Source organism: Dicentrarchus labrax, unplaced genomic scaffold (genome assembly GCF_905237075.1).
Source record: "Dicentrarchus labrax unplaced genomic scaffold, dlabrax2021, whole genome shotgun sequence".
Taxonomy (NCBI): Eukaryota; Metazoa; Chordata; class Actinopteri; family Moronidae; genus Dicentrarchus; species Dicentrarchus labrax.
In genome coordinates, this window is record NW_026136716.1 from 3,876,490 (window position 1) to 3,900,641 (window position 24,152).

Sequence of the window (24,152 nt, forward strand, 5' to 3'; positions counted from 1 at the left end):
CCAGACCTCAGACGGGCCTTTTTTTCCCCCTCCAGAGCATGTGATACGCCATCTTTCACGCGGCTAAATTTTGCACCGATGTATTACCGTTGCTTTGATAAGGCAGAGAAACAACAGATAAATCAAAGAGGCCACTTTCACCTCTTTTAGCACTGCTACTTCAACCTTGCAGTTGGGAGCATTAAACAGATGGAAATAATTCTGTGTCTGGATTTGTTCTAAGACTGAGAAGATCCTCGAGGACAGGAAGCAGGTCTTACTAAAGGATGTGCAGCAGAGCTGTGAAACCATGTGTAATGGCCAGAATACCACTGAGTTTATCTTAAGAGAACACTGACGGCTTAAAACAGAGCACAAGACAACGCCAGGAAATGTTTCATGCTGGTGAGATGGCGATGCCCAAAGTTTTAGTGAAACGGATAATGCCTCCTGCATTCAGGGCTGGATTCAAGGGTAGATTAAGAACTTCTCGCCAAGAGCCAAGAAGCTGTCTGAGGAGTTGATAGGTAGGCAGGCCATAACCATTGGCAGAGACCCAGCGTAGAGCTTTGCATTGTGTATCAGAGTCTGACGGGCAGCACCTGCAGCTGATCGTGAGCCTGACTGAGGAATCAACACACAACAGTCATAACAGATTTATTCACACTGCGCTATTAAATAACAGAGTGTCACGGAGTGCCTTGCAAAGAAAGGGGGAAACAACAACGACAAAAGGGAGTGAAGCAGCTTTCAAAGCAGCCACCAGTTTTAATTACGTCCACTATCTTAAAGTATAGATTTTCTGTCAGTTTGTGGCAAATAGCTCTTAATACAACGAATCAGATGCCTTTGTGATTTAGAAGAAGAGACGCAGCACAATGAGAAAGTTGAAGTTGCAACCTGGAACAGAGAAAGGACTACCATGTATGTTTTAAGAGAGATGTTATATGTTAAGTATTACTGTGTATTGTGACAAAGCATGTGCGGTGGGCCACACAATGTGGAAGCAAACCAGGAAGAGAGGTACATTGAACACAATCTGAAAGTGGACGACTGGATGTTTCAGTGCAGGTCCACTACTTCTCCACCAGGAGAGTTTCATGTCCATCCAAGCCTTGGAAGTGCTCCAGCTACTAGACATCTAATATTCTCTGTGCAGAAAATGAACTGGACTTTTCCCAAAAAAAACTCCCATCACATGACAACCTTTATTGGAGGCAGTTAATCATATAATAAACTGAAGTGACATCAAGCTCCTCAATTACCTGAAAGGCTCACAATGAATCTGACAAGACATCTGACCTGGCACCCAACATTAGCCAATGATCAGATAATCTGCAGCACTTTAACAAAGACACAATTACTTTCATTCATCCTTTCCGGTACGCTATCCAACCATACAGCCGGGCAAAGGAGGGCAAAGTCTTGGGAATGTAATCCAGAGCGCTCTGAGGTTCGAGCCATTACAAAAGTGGACATCAGCTAATCAAGTGGTCTATACACTATGCATCAGAGTGCGCTCTCCTGAAGTCCATTTCCCTTCAATAATGGTTCAATAAGGGTTTGCCCGACTGGGCTCGTTCAAAACGTAAAGGCATTGTCTGCCCCTGCGTTGGCTTGGCTTGAAAGTTGGAGTGTGTCCATGCTATCACTCAGCAGTAAGCTGCTTACAGACAACCTTTTCTATAATGCAAAGGACTGAAAGCATTAAGGGAGATGATGTGCAGATGTAAAAGTTGCTGCAAATGTCTTGAAGAATGGAGTGTGGGGAGTCCATGGCCTTTTTCCTTTTCCCAGCCTTGGAGTTTGGACACAGTGCTCAGACATGCTGTGTCCTCCCTCGTGAGTGAAAGCAACTGCAAGCGGAGGGAGCAAAATCCAATGTCAGACACTCTCTGCAGCGGGAAGGCATTATCAAATGTACTGAGCGTGGCTTCAGAGAGGTCAATATATACTGTAGGGCAGCACAGTGCTGCTTTCAGAGAGTGACTTCGCAATGTCAGCTGTAACAAACCAGGCATGAAGTGCAGATGGGACGGAGTGATATCAAAACAGCTTTGTGAAGAGGAAATAGGTCTGCTGCAATTCATTGTTTACATGATAAATAAGTCTAAATATTAATTATGTTATGACAGAATCACTCCAGGCTATAATGCTTACCCGAGAAAGGCCCCCTATATTGGCTCGGCTCCATATCATTGTGATCCTGTGGAGGAGTATGAATTTATTTAAGATGGCTTACCAGGCAGGAATTTTGCCAAGAGTCCGACAAGATGAGTAAGGGTGTAAAACAAATGCCTTGGCAAGTGTGAAGTAGTTTAAACAGCAGAGAATGTGAAGTAAATCTATCTCCCCGATTACCCAGAAACACTGGTGCTGTGTTGCTTTGACGTTTACGAGGATTTTGGATACTGTCACAAAAAAGCGAACTCACACACTCACGCACGCTGAAACGCTTCAGTAGTCGATACAATCAATGATTCTGCCTTTCAGCAAAATTGACAGGGCTGAACTCTGCACATTTAATCATGCAGATGCTTTGCAAAGTGCTGCCTGTTTTCAGGTAGTCTTTAGGTCACAACGATACAGCAGGGAGTACCTTTAAAGGTCTTTTGTCAGTGAGTGGGTGTGAAGGGCTCAGTATTGACGTCCTCCATCGGGGCAGGACAGTTCTAATCAATGTTTATGAAGAATGACGGAGTGTGACACACGGGGCAAACAATCAGGCACAGAGGGAGAATGAGGACAGGCGGCGGTACGTTACCAAAATCAGGTTCAGGGACCTCTAGGAGTCCTTAGATGGGCTGTTAAGGAAGCTAGTGTGTCTTTGATGTCTCTTTTATTTAATTTGAATGTAGGACAGTGCTGTAATTGTTTTTGTGGGGACTGATCTGGTCAGATCCACTGTTGTCTGCTTCAATTTGATCATATTAGTAAATGTAGTAATGTTCCAGCTCCAGTTTTTTTGCATTACACACTATTTCTTTTAGTATTAGTATTAAATTAAATGTGCAAAGGCAGGCAGAGAAGACCTCCTGAAACCATGTAGAAGAGGTTTAGGTGTCACTCAAAGGTGCAAGTGAGCATGAAATTTAAATGTGATACATCAGTGGGTACAGTGGAATGAACAGATATTGCGGGTGATAAACTGTACAATAAAATTCATTTTCAATCCAATCAAATAGTTTTTCAAGAAATCCAATCATTTAGTCTAGTAAACACCAGCATGAATGAATGTCCATCATAAGTTACGAAAAGTTTTCTCACAAGTTTTCTCACTTAGCATTAAAAAAAAAACGTCGTATTCAATTTCATAATTAATTAAAACAGCAAAAAGCAAACTAACGTCAGCATTTTGAGACACTGTAAAGGGAGATATATGGTAGTTTTACTTGTGCAATAATGAGCTAGTTTAGCATAAAAATTGCAAAAAGCTATCCCGACTCAGACACCAGCACCTCTAAGGCTCACTAATTAAAATCAAAATGATATCTTGTTTGTTGAACCTATAGAAAAACTGCTTTACACCACACTTTGTTGGTTGCCTGGCAACTGGACATGGCTAATAAATAGTTTGGCACATGAATGGCAAATTGTCATTTTAACATTACGGTTTTCAAGACAGCTAAAACAAACAGGAAGTACGTAAAGTGTTAATTAGTGAGCTTTAGAGGTTTTGGTGACCTTTGGACAGTCAGGCTGCATGTGTCCCACAGTTTCCAGTCTCTATGCTAAACTGAGCTTACCAGCTGCTGGAGGTAGCTCATATTTGCTGGACATGAGAGTGGTATCGATAGGGTTTTAAACGAGCATCACAAGAATAAAACATCCGTACTCGTAAATATACCAACTTTTAAAAAAAAAAAACCCTCTGCTTTCTTGTATTCTTGTGATTAAAAAACATTGTTCTGAAGATCAATTCATAAATACAGCAACTGCTTATCAACCCATATCAATTTCAGGCTCTGGAATCTGTCCCCCTCACAATATACAATAGAAATATGTTCAATATTTTCCTCTTTCTTAAGCGCTGTTTCTTGTTATCTCCCATTTACTTTCAATTTATGAGTTGCGCCCAGCACCCTCAGTGTTTCCAGCCTTTTTCAGACTCTCTTTTCAGGCTTTATTTCTAAAAAGCCACTAGAGTGACTATGTAATTATTTCCCCCATTGGAAGCTATTTTATTCGCTGCTCCTGGGAAAATGTATACTTCTAATTGCTAGGTGTGTTTAAAGTCAGTAAACAGAGAACAGTAAGCAACCAAAACTAAATGAAAGTGGAGGGGCAATCACAGACTGATGCTTTAAATGTGAATCCAAATGTCAGAGTAGTCTACTATCTAAATGTGTGATACTTATTTGGACCCACACAATGTCTTAAACCATAGGTTGAACTCTCAATCAGCAGGGTAACTACTAAGTGAATGATTATCGGTGTAAATGAGCCACTGTCAATAAAGTTTCTATAATAACGACTCGCAGGTCCCAGCAGGAATCCTTTTAGCCGGCTGAGAGGGAGAGACAGTGGTGCAACTGCTGCGTCTCTGCGCATATCCACACACACACACACACACACACACACACACCCGACAGACACACAGCTGCTGCAAACCTGCGCTGAGAGCAGGTTGTAAACTGCCATCAAACAGATGGATCCGGACTCCCGAACCGGCTCTGTTCTCTGCATATGAAAGCTGCCCGGAAGGTTTATTCGCAAAGGATTTTTGCGGTGATTTTTATTCTCTGGATGTCTCATCAAACAAAAGAGTCTCCTCCGTGACTGCGTGAAGCGGACAGAGTGGAGCTGTCAGGTAGGTGCCCACTCACTCAAATAACAACCCCAACTCACTTTTTACGCTCTTTTTATTATTATTGCTGCAGTTTAGGGAGTCAAACACGGGTTATAGGCTAGAATATGGGGGGGAGTTAATTTAGGAAATTGATTTTTGTGTGTGCATATTTTAAATAATATTCCTAAGGGAACGATTTACTTTATTTATTTATTATCTTCATCTATTAATCTGCTAATTATTTTCTACATTGACTAGTCAATTAATCATTCAGGCTATAGGCCAATTTCTTTTTTTTTTTTTTTTTTCTGAGAGCCAAATGTGAAATCTTCATCCAACCAACAGTCTAAAACACACCAATATTCAATTTATCATCACAGTGGACCAAGAAAACGAGCAAATATTCATTTTTAGAACCAGAAAGGAAGCTGGAACCATTTCATTTTGGGCATTTTTGCTAAGAAAAAAATCTATTGTTGCCACTTAATTTTCTCTCAGACTAATTGATTAATTGAGTAATTGTTTCAGCTATATTGCTTTTATCTCAATTATTCCCAGAATAAGCAGGTTTAAAAATGCAATACCCCATAATATTTTACTAGTATCTCTATATCCCTGTGATATTCATATAAAGATGAAATATATAGAGTTATAAGATATAAAGAATAGGTCTTTTCCACCTCCAATAACATTGATTTTGCTGAGACATTTATCTTATCAATATCTATCTTAGGACACTGGCAGAAATAAAAAACATGACATTAATCATCTCCATTAAAAGCGGATTCCTGCTTATCAGCTGTTTATTGTTATCTTCCAGCCAAATACATTCTGACCTATAGTTGTTTTTAATTTGAATTCTGACCTTCACTGCTCTCACATGCCTCACTGTTAATCTCACGGAGTACAGTCTGTTATTTATTTAATCACAAATCACTGTTTCAAAGTTCATCTGCTGCATGTTGATGAGCACACACTTTGTTTAATGGCTTGTCATTTTCTCACAGGGACACGTTTTGAGTGAAGGGACCCATGCTATAGAAACATGCTATTATTATGATAATCATGAACTTTAGCTTCCCCTCCAAGGATGAAGGCATCTGAAAAGGGGAAATGGTGTAGACGTTTAACTGAATATATGCTGGAAGATGTTGGGACCAGAAAAATTAACAACCTAAAAATGATTGCAAGCAAGTTAGAAGAGTTCTTCTTTGGGTTTTAACAGCATAGTTTGAGAGCAAAAAAAACAAAACAAAACAAAGAAATTCCTAAATCATATTATTATTATAAAGATAATAATCTTTTTTCATCTCTTTGTCTCTTTCTCAATCACAGCTTTCTTCCAAGCAGACGTGCCCTCCCACCCTGGATACACACAGTTATGACTCGGCCTGTCAAAGATTTTGCCACCCCGTTCTCCTCAGCTGCGTTGCACTTTGACATCTCATTTAGCTAGTATGCAAACCACTGGACATCTGCTACTTTTTTGTTGGATCAGGGCTTGGTTTTCCATAACTGTCGAGGTAAATGATGAACGATAATGTGAGTGAATGCCAGAAAGTGCCCTGAGACTGAAACTTTAGCCATCAAGCTCCCAGATCAAGGCTGAATTTTCAGACAGCCCCTTCATTCATCTGAATGAGGCCAGTTCGGCGCCGCAGTGGGGATGCCAACGCAGAGGGGTCCAGCAAAAAAAACCCTGCAGGGTCATCTGGCAAGAAAGTTGAACCTGACTCAACTTTGCTGCAGCACAACATCAGCCGGCCGGGCACTGCACTGGCAAATCAAATGCATTCAAGCACACATTTCCATAATAACTTTCCAGAGTTGTAAAATCCTGTCTCTGAGTATCATAAACCGCTGTGCAGAATTTTGGCATCTGATAAGCCTTTAAAATTCACTCGAACTGGACTTCTTGGATTGTATTTCATGTCTCACCGGTACCTAAAGCAGCACACCCCGACCAACGCATCCCCTTGCGTTGTTTTGGCTGATTTCAGTCTGAGTGCTCGCTAATGGGGGCCTCTCAAAGGTGCAGGTCATCCGGCAAACCTTCCTCCTGCGGTCCTCTTTTGTTGGTGGGAAAATTGTGGCTTCTGTCGATGATTATGACTGCGTATGCTTGCCCCAAGATCTGTCACTGCACGGACAGGAACGGTGTGGTGGTCCAGTGCACCTCACGCAACTTGGAGAGTATCCCGGCGAACTTGCCCAAGGACACTGTCGTTCTCTTGCTTTCGTCTAACCGGATCAGACACATCCCAAAGGAGGCCTTCACAGACCTCCACCGCCTCAGGGAACTGGACATATCTCACAACGCCATTGAGAGCATGGAGGTCGGTGCCTTTCAAGGAATTTATGAGAGCCTGCGGACCTTGGATCTTTCAAACAACCACCTCAGCAGCCTACCCAAGGACACCTTCGCCAAGCTCCACGCCCGTGTGCGCCTGTCCCACAACCCCTGGCACTGCGAGTGCTCTTTGCAGGAGGTGCTGAGGGAGCTGAGGCTCGACCCAGAGACGGTGAACGAGGTCAGCTGCTACACGTCGGTGCAGGAGGAGTACGTGGGACAACCGGTCATCCAAGTCCTGGACTCGGGAATTAACTTTTGCAATTTCCACCACAAGACGACAGATGTGGCCATGTTTGTGGCCATGTTTTGCTGGTTCTCAATGGTGACAGCTTACATCATTTACTATATCAGACACAACCAGGAGGACGCCAGGAGGCACATGGAGTACCTCAAGTCCCTGCCCAGCACTTCCCACATCAGCAAGGACTACGACACAGCCAGCAGTGTGTTTTGACTGCGTATGAGAAAGGATGCAACTGTACTGAACGAATATGAAAAGTGCACCAGTGAATACAGATGAAAGTGTGCCAGTAAATATGTTTACAGTGTATAAGTATATAAGGAACATTAACAAGGGACAGCTTTGCCGAAAGTGATAAAACATCGATGATATACACTGCACAAGGTACAAAGACATTAGGAAGAGGTTTAAAAATCTCATCGTCATCCAAGTACAGGCTGAAAAGTAGCACCAGACTCTTGAAAGCTGCAAATAAAACTAAAATAAATCGAAATTACAATTTCAGCTTCAAAAGTAACCTCGGATGTGGGACCAGCAGGAAAAACATTTAGAGGCTTCAAGCAGTCTCAATTTGTTTTCCTTCCACGTTAACAAAATGTAGAAGATCATTATTTTTTAGTCAAATGTTATGTGTAATGCATAAAATCATCTCCGAGGGAAACTTCACCAAAACTTTTTTTTTTGTTGCATATTATGATGTGGTTTAAAAGAGTTCACGGTGAATTCATCCAGGTAGTGACTCGAACCCGAGAGCCACTTTAATGTCACTTTCAAGGTGTTTTTGAGAAAGCGTAAAGCTTTATGATGTATCTTTAAAAAGGAAATCCTCACTGGGGACTTTTTTTTTATTTTGGAAGAGTAGCAGAGAAAGAGGAAAAAGTAATATTCAGTTAGATGTATTATCCGTTAAATTCCCTGTAAGGACTTATGTGTGCTTCTCCATGTGAAGACGTTGTATATTTAATAATCCATCCAAGGATCTAAGCCAGTAGTGCAGATATGGTTGCATTGAACCCTTCTGGCATCTTACATTTAAGGTGGAACTGCTACCAGGAATTTAATTTCAACACTTGTCACCTCAGTTAATGTTTTGCTTCAAAAGGTAATAACTTTGTCACTTTTGAGAGGGAAAGTAATCAACTCTTGTCACAGGAAGCTTCGATTAGATGAGCCTGTCGCAGCTCTAAATGATCCTAGAGGTTTATTGCGCTTACGTAACATTCCTCAAGTTCAAGATAGTAGAAAAGTAGTTTTGTGATATTTCTGCTTGCAGTTTTAGGATAGAGCATTGTGAAGGACAATGGACCACACAAGCACATTACAACATAATAGGAAAAACCTAATAAGTAAAAGTACAGTTTTCATCACTCACTGGATCTGACTTGCTTCTTCTGTTTGGTTGGTTCAAGTGGAAGCAAACATACTGCTGCAGTTTTGGTCAACTTCCTGTAAATAGATCCTTTACTTCCTGTTGTGCCTGACACCTGAAATTAATTTGGACAAGTGGTCAAGTGGTATTATAAGTCAAGTCTCCAGCCACAACTAGTGCAAATTCTGACCAAATCTTCTCAATTAAGGTGTGAATTAACATGCATTAATTCCTACAAATTGGTCTTTTAATTCTGTTTCCATCTCTCCTTGTAGGTGAAAGTTTTTCTTTGACTGTTTTTCTTTTTTTTATGCAGAAATGTAAAAATCAGGTGTGTGGAAAAGCATTTACAGTTCCTAACAACTCCTTCAAATTGAACTACTGAACACTGTTCAACTCAAACTTCCCAGGAGGCCACCAATCGGCACAACGCCATTTGTCAGTGCCTGATGGGAAAACATTTTCTGATCTTACACCACTACTATGGTGAAGGTTTGGTTAGGTTTAGTGACAGAAAACGCCTCTGTTAGATTTAGGGTATCATAGTTAGGTTAGAGTAGTGTTGTTTTCAGTCCCACTTTCTGATTTAGAATAATACAATTATACAATTGGTGTATTTCTAATTAAAACTACTGCACCTTTATGTTTGTTCAAGTCAGATTTTCTAGGGATTGTATTTACACTGAGTTCCTGCCCTTTCATGGGTGGGTGAGTATCCCAGCCTGTCGCTCAGTAAGTCAGATACAGCTGCCCTGCTATTTCTTATTACAACAGAGTCCTGCATTTATTCTCTTCTTTCTTCTTTGGACAATAAAATAAAACAAAATTTGACATTTATCAGAATCCTGCTCCTTCTTCCCTTCAGGAAATAATGAATGTGTTTGTTTGAGATTTGAATCCTGCATTGAATTTTGTTTTTTATAAGGTTGTTGTCACAGCCTCTAGCCAACCTTTAAACCTCACACACTATCCTTTATCAGCTCATCTGCAGCTCTAACACACTCCTCACAATGAAATCCTGTTATTTATTCCTCCAGATTATTCTGAAAAATACCTACAGCTCCAAATATGGAACCCATATGTCTTCAGCTGCATATATCTGGATGAGGCAGAGTATTAATACGTGTCTTGCAACCCAAAAATAGCTTCATCCCACTAACAGTTCAAATCCATAAATCTATGAGCCCTTGTGGAAAGCGTTTCGGGGAGCCGCTCACTACAGTATTCGTCTATATCAGGGATGTCTAGATTTATTCCAAAAGGGGCCATAACATGGTTTTCACTTTGAACTACTATGAGAGACAGATGTTACCATTACAAAAGGTACAGCTGCAAATAAAAATCCAAGCTGTGGTCACATTTTGAAATGGGGTTGATTGTGGGGACTTAAAGGTAATTTATTTGTGTCTTTATTTGACCAGCAAAGCCTAAGCTGACAGTTTGATCTCAGTTTGGTGCGTTAAGCTGGATGGACTCACTGAGAATTACTTGTCAAACACTGCTCCAAAGCATACCCTGCTTTATTTACTCTAAACTGGTCCATAATTTACTAAATGAACATCATGCATATGGAAGAAGACTTAAAACTAGAGATTGAGACCATCAACTCATTAGGAAACTGTTTACTGAGCTCATAAATCATGTGAGAAGTCAGCTAATTTCTCCAAAAGACTCAGTACTATCAGATTATTATGCATGCATGTTTAAGACACTTCACATTGGCTTCACTTCACAGACCGGGAAGCTCTGTCCATTATATATAGTCAGTGCTATCAGCACAGCACATCTTTCTCTCACAAATTCAAAGGTTTAAATACTCAAAGACTAGGATTTATGAATGTCAGATGACTAAGACAGAGGTAACTTACTGACACAAATGAGAGGTGTGATACTGAGATCTAGATTGCCAGGGCTGGTTTGAGAGCAGTGGTAATGCCCTAAAATGTCACATAGGTTAGGGATATTTTAGTCCGGACCTCAAGCTGTTAATAACAGTTAATAACAGACAATGTCACACAAATATGTGGAGCAGAACAAACTCAGCATTCACTTTGTAAATGTTTGCATTTCTGGGAACAAGCTGCCGGTTAAAGTTCACAAGCTGTTGAGAGGCTAAGACGAGTTTCAATCTGATATTTTCTCTTTACATTGAATTCCTTTTGCGAAGGCAAATTAGGCGAACACTATTGTTTTAGTTATCTGGGAAGAAATATTTCCATTGCTTCTGCGGCGGGCATGTCTGATTTATATTATAATGTACATTACTTGATTTGTCTGTTTATTCTTTCTGAATGCCAGTAATTTTGTTATGTTTTATGGACATAACATTGTGGCCTGTCTCCTAGCTTCTATCTTCCAGCCAGCACATAGCACTTAATATATTGTGTATCTAATACTGACCTTGTAGGCTCTAAAAACCTGACCTATCTCGCCTGTCAAACGGTCACAACATTAATTACAGTCCACATTACTTTGTCTTACAAGTCCCAAGGGCTGTGCTGAACATCCTAATGAATTGAATATTATTAATTAACCGCACACAGTTGAGGTCAGTGTGTCTCTATAACTTTAAGTTCAGAGAATTGAGTTGCACTTCATTAGCGTTATATAAGCACCAGGAGAAACGCTTTCTTCAATACTTGGCCAGTGCTTCAGACCATCTTCATCTCTCAACTATCAAATTTATTGGTAATTTATAAAACAGTGGATCCAGTGGCTGCTAAAATGACAACTGTCACTGGCATATTATATCAGGTACAGCTCGCCAGCTAATTAATAATGAAAATGATGTAAAAGACATCTTTAATATCTACTTGATGGCAACATACGTTATACAGTGCAAACAGACTTATGAAGATAAAGCTTATACCTAGTAAAAGTATATACTTGGACTAAATACCTCTAGTATAAACCCATATGAGTATGGTATGGAAAAATGTAGAGATCATTATTTTAAACATAACTTCCCCAAATCTAACAGAGCTGCTAACATTAGCCTAAACTCTGATATAATACTCAATCTATATCCTCAAACTGACCACAAATTAGATTTCCCTAGGCTGTTGAATAATCAGGTGCCTATATTGCTGAATAAGCAAGACTCAAAATGTACACTGAAGATTGAAGACATGTATAGCATAGAGGCCGGGCAGACCTCAAGATATGAACAAATACAAAAAGGATTGATTGTCAGAGCTGCCAAGACCTTCTCTTGGTTCATTGTGAAGCCACAACAAGTAGAAATTATTTCTTATACTGTACTATCCCTCATCAGAGTGTTGGCAAATGTGTTGTTTTATTAATGTTGTATTATTCAGTGTTTGTATTTACTTGAATCCATTGCAGTGGCACTGATTTATGATACACATTTGCCAACTTCAAAAAGGGGAGAAAAGGATTCCTTTATGGAGATTTACCACAGTGTTTGCAGATTACCTCAAGGCTATCCTGTGTCTTCACCCACAAACAATGACCTTCAGTGAAATAGAAAACGTCAAGAGGCGAATGTGTAAGCATACTAGTTTTAGTTTCTCTCTTATCACTGTCTACAGCCAGTCAGGAGGATTAGGGTTCTTTTCAAGGTAAATTCTTTTTTGAGTGTTTAATTTAAAAACTGTAATAATTTCTGATCCCAAGGGACCTATATTAAGCAATGTTGAGCCCACAGGGGTGCTGTTTGGGCCATTGGCAGATGTGCTGACTCAGTATGCTTGCAGACTGAACAACTTTGAAACGTCACAAAACATTCATTTGGTCTGTGATTATGGATTAATCTCTCCTGGAGAAGGCCAAAAATGTAGGAATGCGCAAATCCTGTCATGGTCAAACCTAGGGTAGGTAATGGGTTATATCCCCATACTGGCCACAGGCAACATTTGAGCAAACCATAGGCTTGTTTCCGAACAAACTTTATCATCAATACATCTGTGCACCCTCTATGTGCAAAACATTTCCAGTAATAAGTGATCACATCTCAACAAAGATCTTGTGTTGCTCAAAATTGCAAGAAAATTGAACAGAAATTGTACAAAAATTGTACAAAAATTGAATGGTAATTGTACAAAAAGTCCTGTCAAACAAGGCCGGTTAGCTCAGATGGTTAGAGTGTGGTGCTAATAACGCCAAGGTTATGGGTTCAATCCCCATACTGGCCACAAGCAACATTTAAGCAAACCATAGGCTTGTTTTCGAACAAACTTTAATGCAGACGAGAAGTTTTGAAAAAGGGAAAAAAATGCAGCTGACAGTGACCGCGTGGCCTAATGGACAAGGCGTCTGACTTCGGATCAGAAGATTAAGGGTTCGAATCCCTTCGTGGTTGAACGTGGCAGCTTCAAGCTGGAGAATGCACCCTGTGTATGTGTGCAGCCGCAATGTGCATAATGTCAACAAGGCTGGGGTGAAAAATGTGAGAGTGGCTGCAGTAATGCATGGTCATGTTCAATACATCTGTGCACCCTCTATGTGCAAAACATTTCCAGTAATAAGTGATCACATCTCAACAAAGACCTTATTTTGCCGTTGTCTTGTGTTGCTCAATTCTGCATGAAAATTGCACAAAAAGTCCAGTCAACCAAGGCCGGTTAGCTCAGATGGTTAGAGCGTGGTGCTAATAACGCCAAGGTCATGGGTTCAATCCCCATACTGGCCACAAGCAACATTTAAGCAAACCATAGGCTTGTTTTCGAACAAACTTTAATGCAGACGAGAAGTTTTGAAAAAGGGAAAAAATGCAGCTGACAGTGACCGCGTGGCCTAATGGACAAGGCGTCTGACTTCGGATCAGAAGATTAAGGGTTCGAATCCCTTCGTGGTTGAAAGTGGCAGCTTCAAGCAGGAGAATGCACCCTGTGTATGTTTGCAGCCACAATGTGCATAATGTCAACAAGGCTAGGGGTAAAAATGTGAGAGTGGGTTGCTGCAGGAATGCATGATCATGATCAATACATCTGTGCACCCTCTATGTGCAAAACATTTCCAGTAATAAGTGATCACATCTCAACAAAGACCTTATTTTGCCGTTGTCTTGTGTTGCTCAAAATTGCAAGAAAATTGCACAAAAAGTCCAGTCAAACAAGGCCGGTTAGCTCAGATGGTTAGAGCGTGGTGCTAATAACGCCAAGGTCATGGGTTCAATCCCCATACTGGCCACAAGCAACATTTAAGCAAAGTATAGGCTTGTTTTCGTACAAACTTTAATGCAGACGAGAAGTTTTGAAAAAGGGAAAAAATGCAGCTGACAGTGACCGCGTGGCCTAATGGACAAGGCGTCTGACTTCGGATCAGAAGATTAAGGGTTCGAATCCCATTGTGGTTGAAAGTGGCAGCTTCAAGCAGGAGAATGCACCCTGTGTATGTTTGCAGCAACAATGTGCATAATGTCAACAAGGCTAGGGTAAAAAATGTGAGAGTGGGTTGCTGCAGGAATGCATGATCATGATCAATACATCTGTGCACCCTCTATGTGCAAAACATTTCCAGTAATAAGTGATCACATCTCAACAAAGACCTTATTTTGCCGTTGTCTTGTGTTGCTTAAAATTGCAAGAAAATAGGACAAAAATTGAATGGAAATTGTACAAAAAATCCAGTCAAACAAGGCCGGTTAGCTCAGATGGTTAGAGCGTGGTGCTAATAACGCCAAGGTCATGGGTTCAATCCCCATACTGGCCACAAGCAACTTTTAAGCAAAGCATAGGCTTGTTTTCGAACAAACTTTAATGCAGACAAGAAGTTTTGAAAAAGGGAAAAAATGCAGCTGACAGTGACCGCGTGGCCTAATGGACAAGGAGTCTGACTTCGGATCAGAAGGTTAAGGGTTCGAATCCCTTCGTGGTTGAAAGTGGCAGCTTCAAGCTGGAGAATGCACCCTGTGTATGTTTGCAGCCTCAATGTGCATAATGTCAACAAGGCTAGGGTAAAAAATGTGAGAGTGGGTTGCTGCAGGAATGCATGGTCGAATTCAATACATCTGTGCACCCTCTATGTGCAAAACATTTCCAGTAATAAGTGATCACATCTCAACAAAGACCTTATTTTGCCGTTGTCTTGTGTTGCTTAAAATTGCATGAAAATTGCACAAAAAGTCCTGTCAAACAAGGCCGGTTAGCTCAGATGGTTAGAGCGTGGTGCTAATAATGCCAAGGTCATGGGTTCAATCCCCATACTGGCCACAAGCAACATTTAAGCAAACCATAGGCTTGTTTTCGAACAAACTTTAATGCAGACGAGAAGTTTTGAAAAAGGGAAAAAATGCAGCTGACAGTGACCGCGTGGCCTAATGGACAAGGCGTCTGACTTCGGATCAGAAGATTAAGGGTTCGAATCCCATTGTGGTTGAAAGTGGCAGCTTCAAGCAGGAGAATGCACCCTGTGTATGTTTGCAGCCACAATGTGCATAATGTCAACAAGGCTAGGGTAAAAAATGTGAGAGTGGGTTGCTGCAGGAATGCATGATCATGATCAATACATCTGTGCACCCTCTATGTGCAAAACATTTCCAGTAATAAGTGATCACATCTCAACAAAGACCTTATTTTGCCGTTGTCTTGTGTTGCTTAAAATTGCAAGAAAATAGGACAAAAATTGAATGGAAATTGTACAAAAAATCCAGTCAAACAAGGCCGGTTAGCTCAGATGGTTAGAGCGTGGTGCTAATAACGCCAAGGTCATGGGTTCAATCCCCATACTGGCCACAAGCAACATTTAAGCAAAGTATAGGCTTGTTTTCGTACAAACTTTAATGCAGACGAGAAGTTTTGAAAAAGGGGAAAAATGCAGCTGACAGTGACCGCGTGGCCTAATGGACAAGGCGTCTGACTTCGGATCAGAAGATTAAGGGTTCGAATCCCTTCGTGGTTGAAAGTGGCAGCTTCAAGCAGGAGAATGCACCCTGTGTATGTTTGCAGCCACAATGTGCATAATGTCAACAAGGCTAGGGTAAAAAATGTGAGAGTGGGTTGCTGCAGGAATGCATGATCATGATCAATACATCTGTGCACCCTCTATGTGCAAAACATTTCCAGTAATAAGTGATCACATCTCAACAAAGACCTTATTTTGCCGTTGTCTTGTGTTGCTTAAAATTGCAAGAAAATAGGACAAAAAAAATTGTCAAAAAACCAGTCAAACAAGGCCGGTTAGCTCAGATGGTTAGAGCGTGGTGCTAATAACGCCAAGGTCATGGGTTCAATCCCCATACTGGCCACAAGCAACATTTAAGCAAAGTATAGGCTTGTTTTCGAACAAACTTTAATGCAGACGAGAAGTTTTGAAAAAGGGAAAAAATGCAGCTGACAGTGACCGCGTGGCCTAATGGACAAGGCGTCTGACTTCGGATCAGAAGATTAAGGGTTCGAATCCCATTGTGGTTGAAAGTGGCAGCTTCAAGCAGGAGAATGCACCCTGTGTATGTTTGCAGCAACAATGTGCATAATGTCAACAAGGCTAGGGTAAAAAATGTGAGAGTGGGTTGCTGCAGGAATGCATGATCATGATCAATACATCTGTGCACCCTCTATGTGCAAAACATTTCCAGTAATAAGTGATCACATCTCAACAAAGACCTTATTTTGCCGTTGTCTTGTGTTGCTTAAAATTGCAAGAAAATAGGAAAAAAATTGAATGGAAATTGTACAAAAAATCCAGTCAAACAAGGCCGGTTAGCTCAGATGGTTAGAGCGTGGTGCTAATAACGCCAAGGTCATGGGTTCAATCCCCATACTGGCCACAAGCAACTTTTAAGCAAAGCATAGGCTTGTTTTCGAACAAACTTTAATGCAGACGAGAAGTTTTGAAAAAGGGAAAAAATGCAGCTGACAGTGACCGCGTGGCCTAATGGACAAGGAGTCTGACTTCGGATCAGAAGGTTAAGGGTTCGAATCCCTTCGTGGTTGAAAGTGGCAGCTTCAAGCTGGAGAATGCACCCTGTGTATGTGTGCAGCCGCAATGTGCATAATGTCAACAAGGCTGGGGTGAAAAATGTGAGAGTGGCTGCAGTAATGCATGGTCGTGTTCAATACATCTGTGCACCCTCTATGTGCAAAACATTTCCAGTAATAAGTGATCACATCTCAACAAAGACCTTATTTTGCCGTTGTCTTGTGTTGCTCAATTCTGCATGAAAATTGCACAAAAAGTCCTGTCAACCAAGGCCGGTTAGCTCAGATGGTTAGAGCGTGGTGCTAATAACGCCAAGGTCATGGGTTCAATCCCCATACTGGCCACAAGCAACATTTAAGCAAACCATAGGCTTGTTTTCGAACAAACTTTAATGCAGACGAGAAGTTTTGAAAAAGGGAAAAAATGCAGCTGACAGTGACCGCGTGGCCTAATGGACAAGGCGTCTGACTTCGGATCAGAAGATTAAGGGTTCGAATCCCTTCGTGGTTGAAAGTGGCAGCTTCAAGCAGGAGAATGCACCCTGTGTATGTTTGCAGCCACAATGTGCATAATGTCAACAAGGCTAGGGTAAAAAATGTGAGAGTGGGTTGCTGCAGGAATGCATGATCATGATCAATACATCTGTGCACCCTCTATGTGCAAAACATTTCCAGTAATAAGTGATCACATCTCAACAAAGACCTTATTTTGCCGTTGTCTTGTGTTGCTTAAAATTGCAAGAAAATAGGACAAAAAGAATGGAAATTGTACAAAAAATCCAGTCAAACAAGGCCGGTTAGCTCAGATGGTTAGAGCGTGGTGCTAATAACGCCAAGGTCATGGGTTCAATCCCCATACTGGCCACAAGCAACTTTTAAGCAAAGCATAGGCTTGTTTTCGAACAAACTTTAATGCAGACGAGAAGTTTTGAAAAAGGGAAAAAATGCAGCTGACAGTGACCGCGTGGCCTAATGGACAAGGCGTCTGACTTCGGATCAGAAGATTAAGGGTTCGAATCCCTTCGTGGTTGAACGTGGCAGCTTCAAGCTGGAGAATGCACCCTGTGTATGTTTGCAGCCACAATGTGCATAATGTCAACAAGGCTGGGGTGAAAAATGTGAGAGTGGCTGCAGTAATGCATGGTCATGTTCAATACATCTGTGCACCCTCTATGTGCAAAACATTTCCAGTAATAAGTGATCACATCTCAACAAAGACCTTATTTTGCCGTTGTCTTGTGTTGCTTAAAATTGCAAGAAAATAAATGAAAATTGCACAAAAAGTCCAGTCAAACAAGGCCGGTTAGCTCAGATGGTTAGAGCGTGGTGCTAATAACGCCAAGGTCATGGGTTCAATCCCCATACTGGCCACAAGCAACATTTAAGCAAACCATAGGCTTGTTTTCGAACAAACTTTAATGCAGACGAGAAGTTTTGAAAAAGGGAAAAAATGCAGCTGACAGTGACCGCGTGGCCTAATGGACAAGGCGTCTGACTTCGGATCAGAAGATTAAGGGTTCGAATCCCATTGTGGTTGAAAGTGGCAGCTTCAAGCAGGAGAATGCACCCTGTGTATGTTTGCAGCCACAATGTGCATAATGTCAACAAGGCTAGGGTAAAAAATGTGAGAGTGGGTTGCTGCAGGAATGCATGATCATGATCAATACATCTGTGCACCCTCTATGTGCAAAACATTTCCAGTAATAAGTGATCACATCTCAACAAAGACCTTATTTTGCCGTTGTCTTGTGTTGCTTAAAATTGCAAGAAAATTGACAAAAATTGAAAAATTGTACAAAAATCCAGTCAAACAAGGCCGGTTAGCTCAGATGGTTAGAGCGTGGTGCTAATAATGCCAAGGTCATGGGTTCAATCCCCATACTGGCCACAAGCAACTTTTAAGCAAAGCATAGGCTTGTTTTCGAACAAACTTTAATGCAGACGAGAAGTTTTGAAAAAGGGAAAAAATGCAGCTGACAGTGACCGCGTGGCCTAATGGACAAGGCGTCTGACTTCGGATCAGAAGATTAAGGGTTCGAATCCCTTCGTGGTTGAAAGTGGCAGCTTCAAGCAGGAGAATGCACCCTGTGTATGTTTGCAGCCACAATGTGCATAATGTCAACAAGGCTAGGGTAAAAAATGTGAGAGTGGGTTGCTGCAGGAATGCATGATCATGATCAATACATCTGTGCACCCTCTATGTGCAAAACATTTCCAGTAATAAGTGATCACATCTCAACAAAGACCTTATTTTGCCGTTGTCTTGTGTTGCTTAAAATTGCAAGAAAATAGGACAAAAATTGAATGGAAATTGTACAAAAAATCCAGTCAAACAAGGCCGGTTAGCTCAGATGGTTAGAGCGTGGTGCTAATAACGCCAAGGTCATGGGTTCAATCCCCATACTGGCCACAAGCAACTTTTAAGCAAAGCATAGGCTTGTTTTCAAACAAACTTTAATGCAGACGAGAAGTTTTGAAAAAGGGAAAAAATGCAGCTGACAGTGACCGCGTGGCCTAATGGACAAGGCGTCTGACTTCGGATCAGAAGATTAAGGGTTCGAATCCCTTCGTGGTTGAAAGTGGCAGCTTCAAGCAGGAGAATGCACCCTGTGTATGTTTGCAGCCACAATGTGCATAATGTCAACAAGGCTAGGGTAAAAAATGTGAGAGTGGGTTGCTGCAGGAATGCATGATCATGATCAATACATCTGTGCACCCTCTATGTGCAAAACATTTCCAGTAATAAGTGATCACATCTCAACAAAGACCTTATTTTGCCGTTGTCTTGTGTTGCTTAAAATTGCAAGAAAATAGACAAAAATTGAATGGATTGTACAAAAAGTCCAGTCAAACAAGGCCGGTTAGCTCAGATGGTTAGAGCGTGGTGCTAATAACGCCAAGGTCATGGGTTCAATCCCCATACTGGCCACAAGCAACTTTTAAGCAAAGCATAGGCTTGTTTTCAAACAAACTTTAATGCAGACGAGAAGTTTTGAAAAAGGGAAAAAATGCAGCTGACAGTGACCGCGTGGCCTAATGGACAAGGCGTCTGACTTCGGATCAGAAGATTAAGGGTTCGAATCCCTTCGTGGTTGAAAGTGGCAGCTTCAAGCAGGAGAATGCACCCTGTGTATGTTTGCAGCCACAATGTGCATAATGTCAACAAGGCTAGAGTAAAAAATGTGAGAGTGGGTTGCTGCAGGAATGCATGATCATGATCAATACATCTGTGCACCCTCTATGTGCAAAACATTTCCAGTAATAAGTGATCACATCTCAACAAAGACCTTATTTTGCCGTTGTCTTGTGTTGCTTAAAATTGCAAGAAAATAGCAAAGAATTGCACAAAAATCCAGTCAAACAAGGCCGGTTAGCTCAGATGGTTAGAGCGTGGTGCTAATAACGCCAAGGTCATGGGTTCAATCCCCATACTGGCCACAAGCAACTTTTAAGCAAAGCATAGGCTTGTTTTCGAACAAACTTTAATGCAGACGAGAAGTTTTGAAAAAGGGAAAAAATGCAGCTGACAGTGACCGCGTGGCCTAATGGACAAGGCGTCTGACTTCGGATCAGAAGATTAAGGGTTCGAATCCCTTCGTGGTTGAAAGTGGCAGCTTCAAGCAGGAGAATGCACCCTGTGTATGTTTGCAGCCACAATGTGCATAATGTCAACAAGGCTAGGGTAAAAAATGTGAGAGTGGGTTGCTGCAGGAATGCATGATCATGATCAATACATCTGTGCACCCTCTATGTGCAAAACATTTCCAGTAATAAGTGATCACATCTCAACAAAGACCTTATTTTGCCGTTGTCTTGTGTTGCTTAAAATTGCAAGAAAATTGCACAAAAAGTCCAGTCAAACAAGGCCGGTTAGCTCAGATGGTTAGAGCGTGGTGCTAATAACGCCAAGGTCATGGGTTCAATCCCCATACTGGCCACAAGCAACATTTAAGCAAAGCATAGGCTTGTTTTCGAACAAACTTTAATGCAGACGAGAAGTTTTGAAAAAGGGAAAAAATGCAGCTGACAGTGACCGCGTGGCCTAATGGACAAGGCGTCTGACTTCGGATCAGAAGATTAAGGGTTCGAATCCCTTCGTGGTTGAAAGTGGCAGCTTCAAGCAGGAGAATGCACCCTGTGTATGTTTGCAGCCACAATGTGCATAATGTCAACAAGGCTAGGGTAAAAAATGTGAGAGTGGGTTGCTGCAGGAATGCATGATCATGATCAATACATCTGTGCACCCTCTATGTGCAAAACATTTCCAGTAATAAGTGATCACATCTCAACAAAGACCTTATTTTGCCGTTGTCTTGTGTTGCTTAAAATTGCAAGAAAATTGGACAAAAATTGAATGGAAATTGTACAAAAATCCAGTCAAACAAGGCCGGTTAGCTCAGATGGTTAGAGCGTGGTGCTAATAACGCCAAGGTCATGGGTTCAATCCCCATACTGGCCACAAGCAACTTTTAAGCAAAGTATAGGCTTGTTTTCGAACAAACTTTAATGCAGACGAGAAGTTTTGAAAAAGGGAAAAAATGCAGCTGACAGTGACCGCGTGGCCTAATGGACAAGGCGTCTGACTTCGGATCAGAAGATTAAGGGTTCGAATCCCTTCGTGGTTGAAAGTGGCAGCTTCAAGCAGGAGAATGCACCCTGTGTATGTTTGCAGCCACAATGTGCATAATGTCAACAAGGCTAGGGTAAAAAATGTGAGAGTGGGTTGCTGCAGGAATGCATGATCATGATCAATACATCTGTGCACCCTCTATGTGCAAAACATTTCCAGTAATAAGTGATCACATCTCAACAAAGACCTTATTTTGCCGTTGTCTTGTGTTGCTTAAAATTGCAAGAAAATTGCACAAAAAGTCCAGTCAAACAAGGCCGGTTAGCTCAGATGGTTAGAGCGTGGTGCTAATAACGCCAAGGTCATGGGTTCAATCCCCATACTGGCCACAAGCAACATTTAAGCAAACCATAGGCTTGTTTTCGAACAAACTTTAATGCAGACGAGAAGTTTTGAAAAAGGGAAAAAATGCAGCTGACAGTGACCGCGTGGCCTAATGGACAAGGCGTCTGACTTCGGATCAGAAGATTGAGGGTTCGAATCCCTTTGTGGTTGAAAGTGGCAGCTTCAAGCAGGAGAATGCACCCTGTGTATGTTTGCAGCCACAATGTGCATAATGTCAACAAGGCTAGGGTAAAAAATGTGAGAGTGGGTTGCTGCAGGAATGCATGATCATGATCAATACATCTGTGCACCCTCTATGTGCAAAACATTTCCAGTAATAAGTGATCACATCTCAACAAAGACCTTATTTTGCCGTTGTCTTGTGTTGCTTAAAATTGCAAGAAAATAGGACAAAAATTGAATGGAAATTGTACAAAAAATCCAGTCAAACAAGGCCGGTTAGCTCAGATGGTTAGAGCGTGGTGCTAATAACGCCAAGGTCATGGGTTCAATCCCCATACTGGCCACAAGCAACTTTTAAGCAAAGCATAGGCTTGTTTTCGAACAAACTTTAATGCAGACGAGAAGTTTTGAAAAAGGGAAAAAATGCAGCTGACAGTGACCGCGTGGCCTAATGGACAAGGCGTCTGACTTCGGATCAGAAGATTAAGGGTTCGAATCCCTTCGTGGTTGAAAGTGGCAGCTTCAAGCAGGAGAATGCACCCTGTGTATGTTTGCAGCCACAATGTGCATAATGTCAACAAGGCTAGGGTAAAAAATGTGAGAGTGGGTTGCTGCAGGAATGCATGATCATGATCAATACATCTGTGCACCCTCTATGTGCAAAACATTTCCAGTAATAAGTGATCACATCTCAACAAAGACCTTATTTTGCCGTTGTCTTGTGTTGCTTAAAATTGCAAGAAAATTGCACAAAAAGTCCAGTCAAACAAGGCCGGTTAGCTCAGATGGTTAGAGCGTGGTGCTAATAACGCCAAGGTCATGGGTTCAATCCCCATACTGGCCACAAGCAACATTTAAGCAAAGCATAGGCTTGTTTTCGAACAAACTTTAATGCAGACGAGAAGTTTTGAAAAAGGGAAAAAATGCAGCTGACAGTGACCGCGTGGCCTAATGGACAAGGCGTCTGACTTCGGATCAGAAGATTAAGGGTTCGAATCCCTTCGTGGTTGAAAGTGGCAGCTTCAAGCAGGAGAATGCACCCTGTGTATGTTTGCAGCCACAATGTGCATAATGTCAACAAGGCTAGGGTAAAAAATGTGAGAGTGGGTTGCTGCAGGAATGCATGATCATGATCAATACATCTGTGCACCCTCTATGTGCAAAACATTTCCAGTAATAAGTGATCACATCTCAACAAAGACCTTATTTTGCCGTTGTCTTGTGTTGCTTAAAATTGCAAGAAAATAGGACAAAAATTGAATGGAAATTGTACAAAAAATCCAGTCAAACAAGGCCGGTTAGCTCAGATGGTTAGAGCGTGGTGCTAATAACGCCAAGGTCATGGGTTCAATCCCCATACTGGCCACAAGCAACTTTTAAGCAAAGCATAGGCTTGTTTTCGAACAAACTTTAATGCAGACGAGAAGTTTTGAAAAAGGGAAAAAATGCAGCTGACAGTGACCGCGTGGCCTAATGGACAAGGCGTCTGACTTCGGATCAGAAGATTAAGGGTTCGAATCCCTTCGTGGTTGAAAGTGGCAGCTTCAAGCAGGAGAATGCACCCTGTGTATGTTTGCAGTCTCAATGTGCATAATGTCAACAAGGCTAGAGTAAAAAATGTGAGAGTGGGTTGCTGCAGGAATGCATGATCGAAATCAATACATCTGTGCACCCTCTATGTGCAAAACATTTCCAGTAATAAGTGATCACATCTCAACAAAGACCTTATTTTGCCGTTGTCTTGTGTTGCTTAAAATTGCAAGAAAATTGCACAAAAAGTCCAGTCAAACAAGGCCGGTTAGCTCAGATGGTTAGAGCGTGGTGCTAATAACGCCAAGGTCATGGGTTCAATCCCCATACTGGCCACAAGCAACTTTTAAGCAAAGCATAGGCTTGTTTTCGAACAAACTTTAATGCAGACGAGAAGTTTTGAAAAAGGGAAAAAATGCAGCTGACAGTGACCGCGTGGCCTAATGGACAAGGCGTCTGACTTCGGATCAGAAGATTAAGGGTTCGAATCCCTTCGTGGTTGAAAGTGGCAGCTTCAAGCAGGAGAATGCACCCTGTGTATGTTTGCAGTCTCAATGTGCATAATGTCAACAAGGCTAGAGTAAAAATGTGAGAGTGGGTTGCTGCAGGAATGCATGATCGAAATCAATACATCTGTGCACCCTCTATGTGCAAAACATTTCCAGTAATAAGTGATCACATCTCAACAAAGACCTTATTTTGCCGTTGTCTTGTGTTGCTTAAAATTGCAAGAAAATTGCACAAAAATTGAATGGAAATTGTACAAAAAATCCAGTCAAACAAGGCCGGTTAGCTCAGATGGTTAGAGCGTGGTGCTAATAACGCCAAGGTCATGGGTTCAATCCCCATACTGGCCACAAGCAACTTTTAAGCA

At 41.5% G+C, this 24,152-nt stretch overlaps 1 protein-coding gene and 45 non-coding genes across 46 annotated transcripts; all 46 read left to right on the top strand.

Moving 5' to 3' along the window:
- The first annotated feature begins 6,705 nt into the window (after positions 1-6,705).
- On the top strand, positions 6,706-7,575 carry LOC127378782 (leucine-rich repeat-containing protein 3-like). Its single transcript, XM_051428046.1, has one exon. The coding sequence runs from the start codon at positions 6,784-6,786 to the stop codon at positions 7,573-7,575; it is 792 nt and encodes a 263-aa protein (XP_051284006.1). The 5' UTR covers positions 6,706-6,783.
- A 5,236-nt stretch (positions 7,576-12,811) lies between these two features.
- Positions 12,812-12,885, top strand: trnai-aau (transfer RNA isoleucine (anticodon AAU)). The gene has a single exon. It is a non-coding gene; the product is annotated as a tRNA-Ile (tRNA).
- Positions 12,886-12,979: 94 nt separating this feature from the next.
- Positions 12,980-13,052, top strand: trnar-ucg (transfer RNA arginine (anticodon UCG)). The gene has a single exon. It is a non-coding gene; the product is annotated as a tRNA-Arg (tRNA).
- A 256-nt stretch (positions 13,053-13,308) lies between these two features.
- trnai-aau (transfer RNA isoleucine (anticodon AAU)) lies at positions 13,309-13,382 on the top strand. The gene has a single exon. It is a non-coding gene; the product is annotated as a tRNA-Ile (tRNA).
- A 93-nt stretch (positions 13,383-13,475) lies between these two features.
- trnar-ucg (transfer RNA arginine (anticodon UCG)) lies at positions 13,476-13,548 on the top strand. The gene has a single exon. It is a non-coding gene; the product is annotated as a tRNA-Arg (tRNA).
- A 260-nt stretch (positions 13,549-13,808) lies between these two features.
- On the top strand, positions 13,809-13,882 carry trnai-aau (transfer RNA isoleucine (anticodon AAU)). Its single transcript has one exon. It is a non-coding gene; the product is annotated as a tRNA-Ile (tRNA).
- A 93-nt stretch (positions 13,883-13,975) lies between these two features.
- On the top strand, positions 13,976-14,048 carry trnar-ucg (transfer RNA arginine (anticodon UCG)). Its single transcript has one exon. It is a non-coding gene; the product is annotated as a tRNA-Arg (tRNA).
- Positions 14,049-14,330: 282 nt separating this feature from the next.
- trnai-aau (transfer RNA isoleucine (anticodon AAU)) lies at positions 14,331-14,404 on the top strand. The gene has a single exon. It is a non-coding gene; the product is annotated as a tRNA-Ile (tRNA).
- A 93-nt stretch (positions 14,405-14,497) lies between these two features.
- Positions 14,498-14,570, top strand: trnar-ucg (transfer RNA arginine (anticodon UCG)). The gene has a single exon. It is a non-coding gene; the product is annotated as a tRNA-Arg (tRNA).
- Positions 14,571-14,830: 260 nt separating this feature from the next.
- On the top strand, positions 14,831-14,904 carry trnai-aau (transfer RNA isoleucine (anticodon AAU)). Its single transcript has one exon. It is a non-coding gene; the product is annotated as a tRNA-Ile (tRNA).
- A 93-nt stretch (positions 14,905-14,997) lies between these two features.
- On the top strand, positions 14,998-15,070 carry trnar-ucg (transfer RNA arginine (anticodon UCG)). Its single transcript has one exon. It is a non-coding gene; the product is annotated as a tRNA-Arg (tRNA).
- Positions 15,071-15,352: 282 nt separating this feature from the next.
- trnai-aau (transfer RNA isoleucine (anticodon AAU)) lies at positions 15,353-15,426 on the top strand. Its single transcript has one exon. It is a non-coding gene; the product is annotated as a tRNA-Ile (tRNA).
- A 93-nt stretch (positions 15,427-15,519) lies between these two features.
- trnar-ucg (transfer RNA arginine (anticodon UCG)) lies at positions 15,520-15,592 on the top strand. The gene has a single exon. It is a non-coding gene; the product is annotated as a tRNA-Arg (tRNA).
- A 272-nt stretch (positions 15,593-15,864) lies between these two features.
- Positions 15,865-15,938, top strand: trnai-aau (transfer RNA isoleucine (anticodon AAU)). Its single transcript has one exon. It is a non-coding gene; the product is annotated as a tRNA-Ile (tRNA).
- Positions 15,939-16,031: 93 nt separating this feature from the next.
- Positions 16,032-16,104, top strand: trnar-ucg (transfer RNA arginine (anticodon UCG)). Its single transcript has one exon. It is a non-coding gene; the product is annotated as a tRNA-Arg (tRNA).
- A 282-nt stretch (positions 16,105-16,386) lies between these two features.
- Positions 16,387-16,460, top strand: trnai-aau (transfer RNA isoleucine (anticodon AAU)). Its single transcript has one exon. It is a non-coding gene; the product is annotated as a tRNA-Ile (tRNA).
- A 93-nt stretch (positions 16,461-16,553) lies between these two features.
- Positions 16,554-16,626, top strand: trnar-ucg (transfer RNA arginine (anticodon UCG)). Its single transcript has one exon. It is a non-coding gene; the product is annotated as a tRNA-Arg (tRNA).
- A 256-nt stretch (positions 16,627-16,882) lies between these two features.
- On the top strand, positions 16,883-16,956 carry trnai-aau (transfer RNA isoleucine (anticodon AAU)). The gene has a single exon. It is a non-coding gene; the product is annotated as a tRNA-Ile (tRNA).
- A 93-nt stretch (positions 16,957-17,049) lies between these two features.
- On the top strand, positions 17,050-17,122 carry trnar-ucg (transfer RNA arginine (anticodon UCG)). The gene has a single exon. It is a non-coding gene; the product is annotated as a tRNA-Arg (tRNA).
- A 280-nt stretch (positions 17,123-17,402) lies between these two features.
- Positions 17,403-17,476, top strand: trnai-aau (transfer RNA isoleucine (anticodon AAU)). The gene has a single exon. It is a non-coding gene; the product is annotated as a tRNA-Ile (tRNA).
- A 93-nt stretch (positions 17,477-17,569) lies between these two features.
- Positions 17,570-17,642, top strand: trnar-ucg (transfer RNA arginine (anticodon UCG)). The gene has a single exon. It is a non-coding gene; the product is annotated as a tRNA-Arg (tRNA).
- Positions 17,643-17,908: 266 nt separating this feature from the next.
- On the top strand, positions 17,909-17,982 carry trnai-aau (transfer RNA isoleucine (anticodon AAU)). The gene has a single exon. It is a non-coding gene; the product is annotated as a tRNA-Ile (tRNA).
- Positions 17,983-18,075: 93 nt separating this feature from the next.
- Positions 18,076-18,148, top strand: trnar-ucg (transfer RNA arginine (anticodon UCG)). Its single transcript has one exon. It is a non-coding gene; the product is annotated as a tRNA-Arg (tRNA).
- Positions 18,149-18,425: 277 nt separating this feature from the next.
- trnai-aau (transfer RNA isoleucine (anticodon AAU)) lies at positions 18,426-18,499 on the top strand. Its single transcript has one exon. It is a non-coding gene; the product is annotated as a tRNA-Ile (tRNA).
- A 93-nt stretch (positions 18,500-18,592) lies between these two features.
- On the top strand, positions 18,593-18,665 carry trnar-ucg (transfer RNA arginine (anticodon UCG)). The gene has a single exon. It is a non-coding gene; the product is annotated as a tRNA-Arg (tRNA).
- A 282-nt stretch (positions 18,666-18,947) lies between these two features.
- trnai-aau (transfer RNA isoleucine (anticodon AAU)) lies at positions 18,948-19,021 on the top strand. The gene has a single exon. It is a non-coding gene; the product is annotated as a tRNA-Ile (tRNA).
- A 93-nt stretch (positions 19,022-19,114) lies between these two features.
- On the top strand, positions 19,115-19,187 carry trnar-ucg (transfer RNA arginine (anticodon UCG)). Its single transcript has one exon. It is a non-coding gene; the product is annotated as a tRNA-Arg (tRNA).
- A 279-nt stretch (positions 19,188-19,466) lies between these two features.
- trnai-aau (transfer RNA isoleucine (anticodon AAU)) lies at positions 19,467-19,540 on the top strand. The gene has a single exon. It is a non-coding gene; the product is annotated as a tRNA-Ile (tRNA).
- A 93-nt stretch (positions 19,541-19,633) lies between these two features.
- trnar-ucg (transfer RNA arginine (anticodon UCG)) lies at positions 19,634-19,706 on the top strand. The gene has a single exon. It is a non-coding gene; the product is annotated as a tRNA-Arg (tRNA).
- Positions 19,707-19,975: 269 nt separating this feature from the next.
- Positions 19,976-20,049, top strand: trnai-aau (transfer RNA isoleucine (anticodon AAU)). Its single transcript has one exon. It is a non-coding gene; the product is annotated as a tRNA-Ile (tRNA).
- A 93-nt stretch (positions 20,050-20,142) lies between these two features.
- Positions 20,143-20,215, top strand: trnar-ucg (transfer RNA arginine (anticodon UCG)). The gene has a single exon. It is a non-coding gene; the product is annotated as a tRNA-Arg (tRNA).
- Positions 20,216-20,475: 260 nt separating this feature from the next.
- trnai-aau (transfer RNA isoleucine (anticodon AAU)) lies at positions 20,476-20,549 on the top strand. The gene has a single exon. It is a non-coding gene; the product is annotated as a tRNA-Ile (tRNA).
- A 93-nt stretch (positions 20,550-20,642) lies between these two features.
- trnar-ucg (transfer RNA arginine (anticodon UCG)) lies at positions 20,643-20,715 on the top strand. The gene has a single exon. It is a non-coding gene; the product is annotated as a tRNA-Arg (tRNA).
- Positions 20,716-20,996: 281 nt separating this feature from the next.
- On the top strand, positions 20,997-21,070 carry trnai-aau (transfer RNA isoleucine (anticodon AAU)). Its single transcript has one exon. It is a non-coding gene; the product is annotated as a tRNA-Ile (tRNA).
- A 93-nt stretch (positions 21,071-21,163) lies between these two features.
- On the top strand, positions 21,164-21,236 carry trnar-ucg (transfer RNA arginine (anticodon UCG)). The gene has a single exon. It is a non-coding gene; the product is annotated as a tRNA-Arg (tRNA).
- Positions 21,237-21,496: 260 nt separating this feature from the next.
- On the top strand, positions 21,497-21,570 carry trnai-aau (transfer RNA isoleucine (anticodon AAU)). The gene has a single exon. It is a non-coding gene; the product is annotated as a tRNA-Ile (tRNA).
- Positions 21,571-21,663: 93 nt separating this feature from the next.
- Positions 21,664-21,736, top strand: trnar-ucg (transfer RNA arginine (anticodon UCG)). Its single transcript has one exon. It is a non-coding gene; the product is annotated as a tRNA-Arg (tRNA).
- A 282-nt stretch (positions 21,737-22,018) lies between these two features.
- Positions 22,019-22,092, top strand: trnai-aau (transfer RNA isoleucine (anticodon AAU)). Its single transcript has one exon. It is a non-coding gene; the product is annotated as a tRNA-Ile (tRNA).
- A 93-nt stretch (positions 22,093-22,185) lies between these two features.
- Positions 22,186-22,258, top strand: trnar-ucg (transfer RNA arginine (anticodon UCG)). The gene has a single exon. It is a non-coding gene; the product is annotated as a tRNA-Arg (tRNA).
- A 260-nt stretch (positions 22,259-22,518) lies between these two features.
- trnai-aau (transfer RNA isoleucine (anticodon AAU)) lies at positions 22,519-22,592 on the top strand. Its single transcript has one exon. It is a non-coding gene; the product is annotated as a tRNA-Ile (tRNA).
- Positions 22,593-22,685: 93 nt separating this feature from the next.
- On the top strand, positions 22,686-22,758 carry trnar-ucg (transfer RNA arginine (anticodon UCG)). The gene has a single exon. It is a non-coding gene; the product is annotated as a tRNA-Arg (tRNA).
- Positions 22,759-23,040: 282 nt separating this feature from the next.
- Positions 23,041-23,114, top strand: trnai-aau (transfer RNA isoleucine (anticodon AAU)). The gene has a single exon. It is a non-coding gene; the product is annotated as a tRNA-Ile (tRNA).
- Positions 23,115-23,207: 93 nt separating this feature from the next.
- On the top strand, positions 23,208-23,280 carry trnar-ucg (transfer RNA arginine (anticodon UCG)). Its single transcript has one exon. It is a non-coding gene; the product is annotated as a tRNA-Arg (tRNA).
- Positions 23,281-23,540: 260 nt separating this feature from the next.
- On the top strand, positions 23,541-23,614 carry trnai-aau (transfer RNA isoleucine (anticodon AAU)). The gene has a single exon. It is a non-coding gene; the product is annotated as a tRNA-Ile (tRNA).
- Positions 23,615-23,707: 93 nt separating this feature from the next.
- On the top strand, positions 23,708-23,780 carry trnar-ucg (transfer RNA arginine (anticodon UCG)). Its single transcript has one exon. It is a non-coding gene; the product is annotated as a tRNA-Arg (tRNA).
- Positions 23,781-24,061: 281 nt separating this feature from the next.
- On the top strand, positions 24,062-24,135 carry trnai-aau (transfer RNA isoleucine (anticodon AAU)). Its single transcript has one exon. It is a non-coding gene; the product is annotated as a tRNA-Ile (tRNA).
- Positions 24,136-24,152: the final 17 nt, after the last annotated feature.

What these genes read in the sequence shown, in the direction of transcription:
- LOC127378782 (XM_051428046.1), top strand. Translation starts at nt 6,784, where the DNA reads ATGGGGGCCTCTCAAAGGTGCAGGTCATCCGGCAAACCTTCCTCCTGC.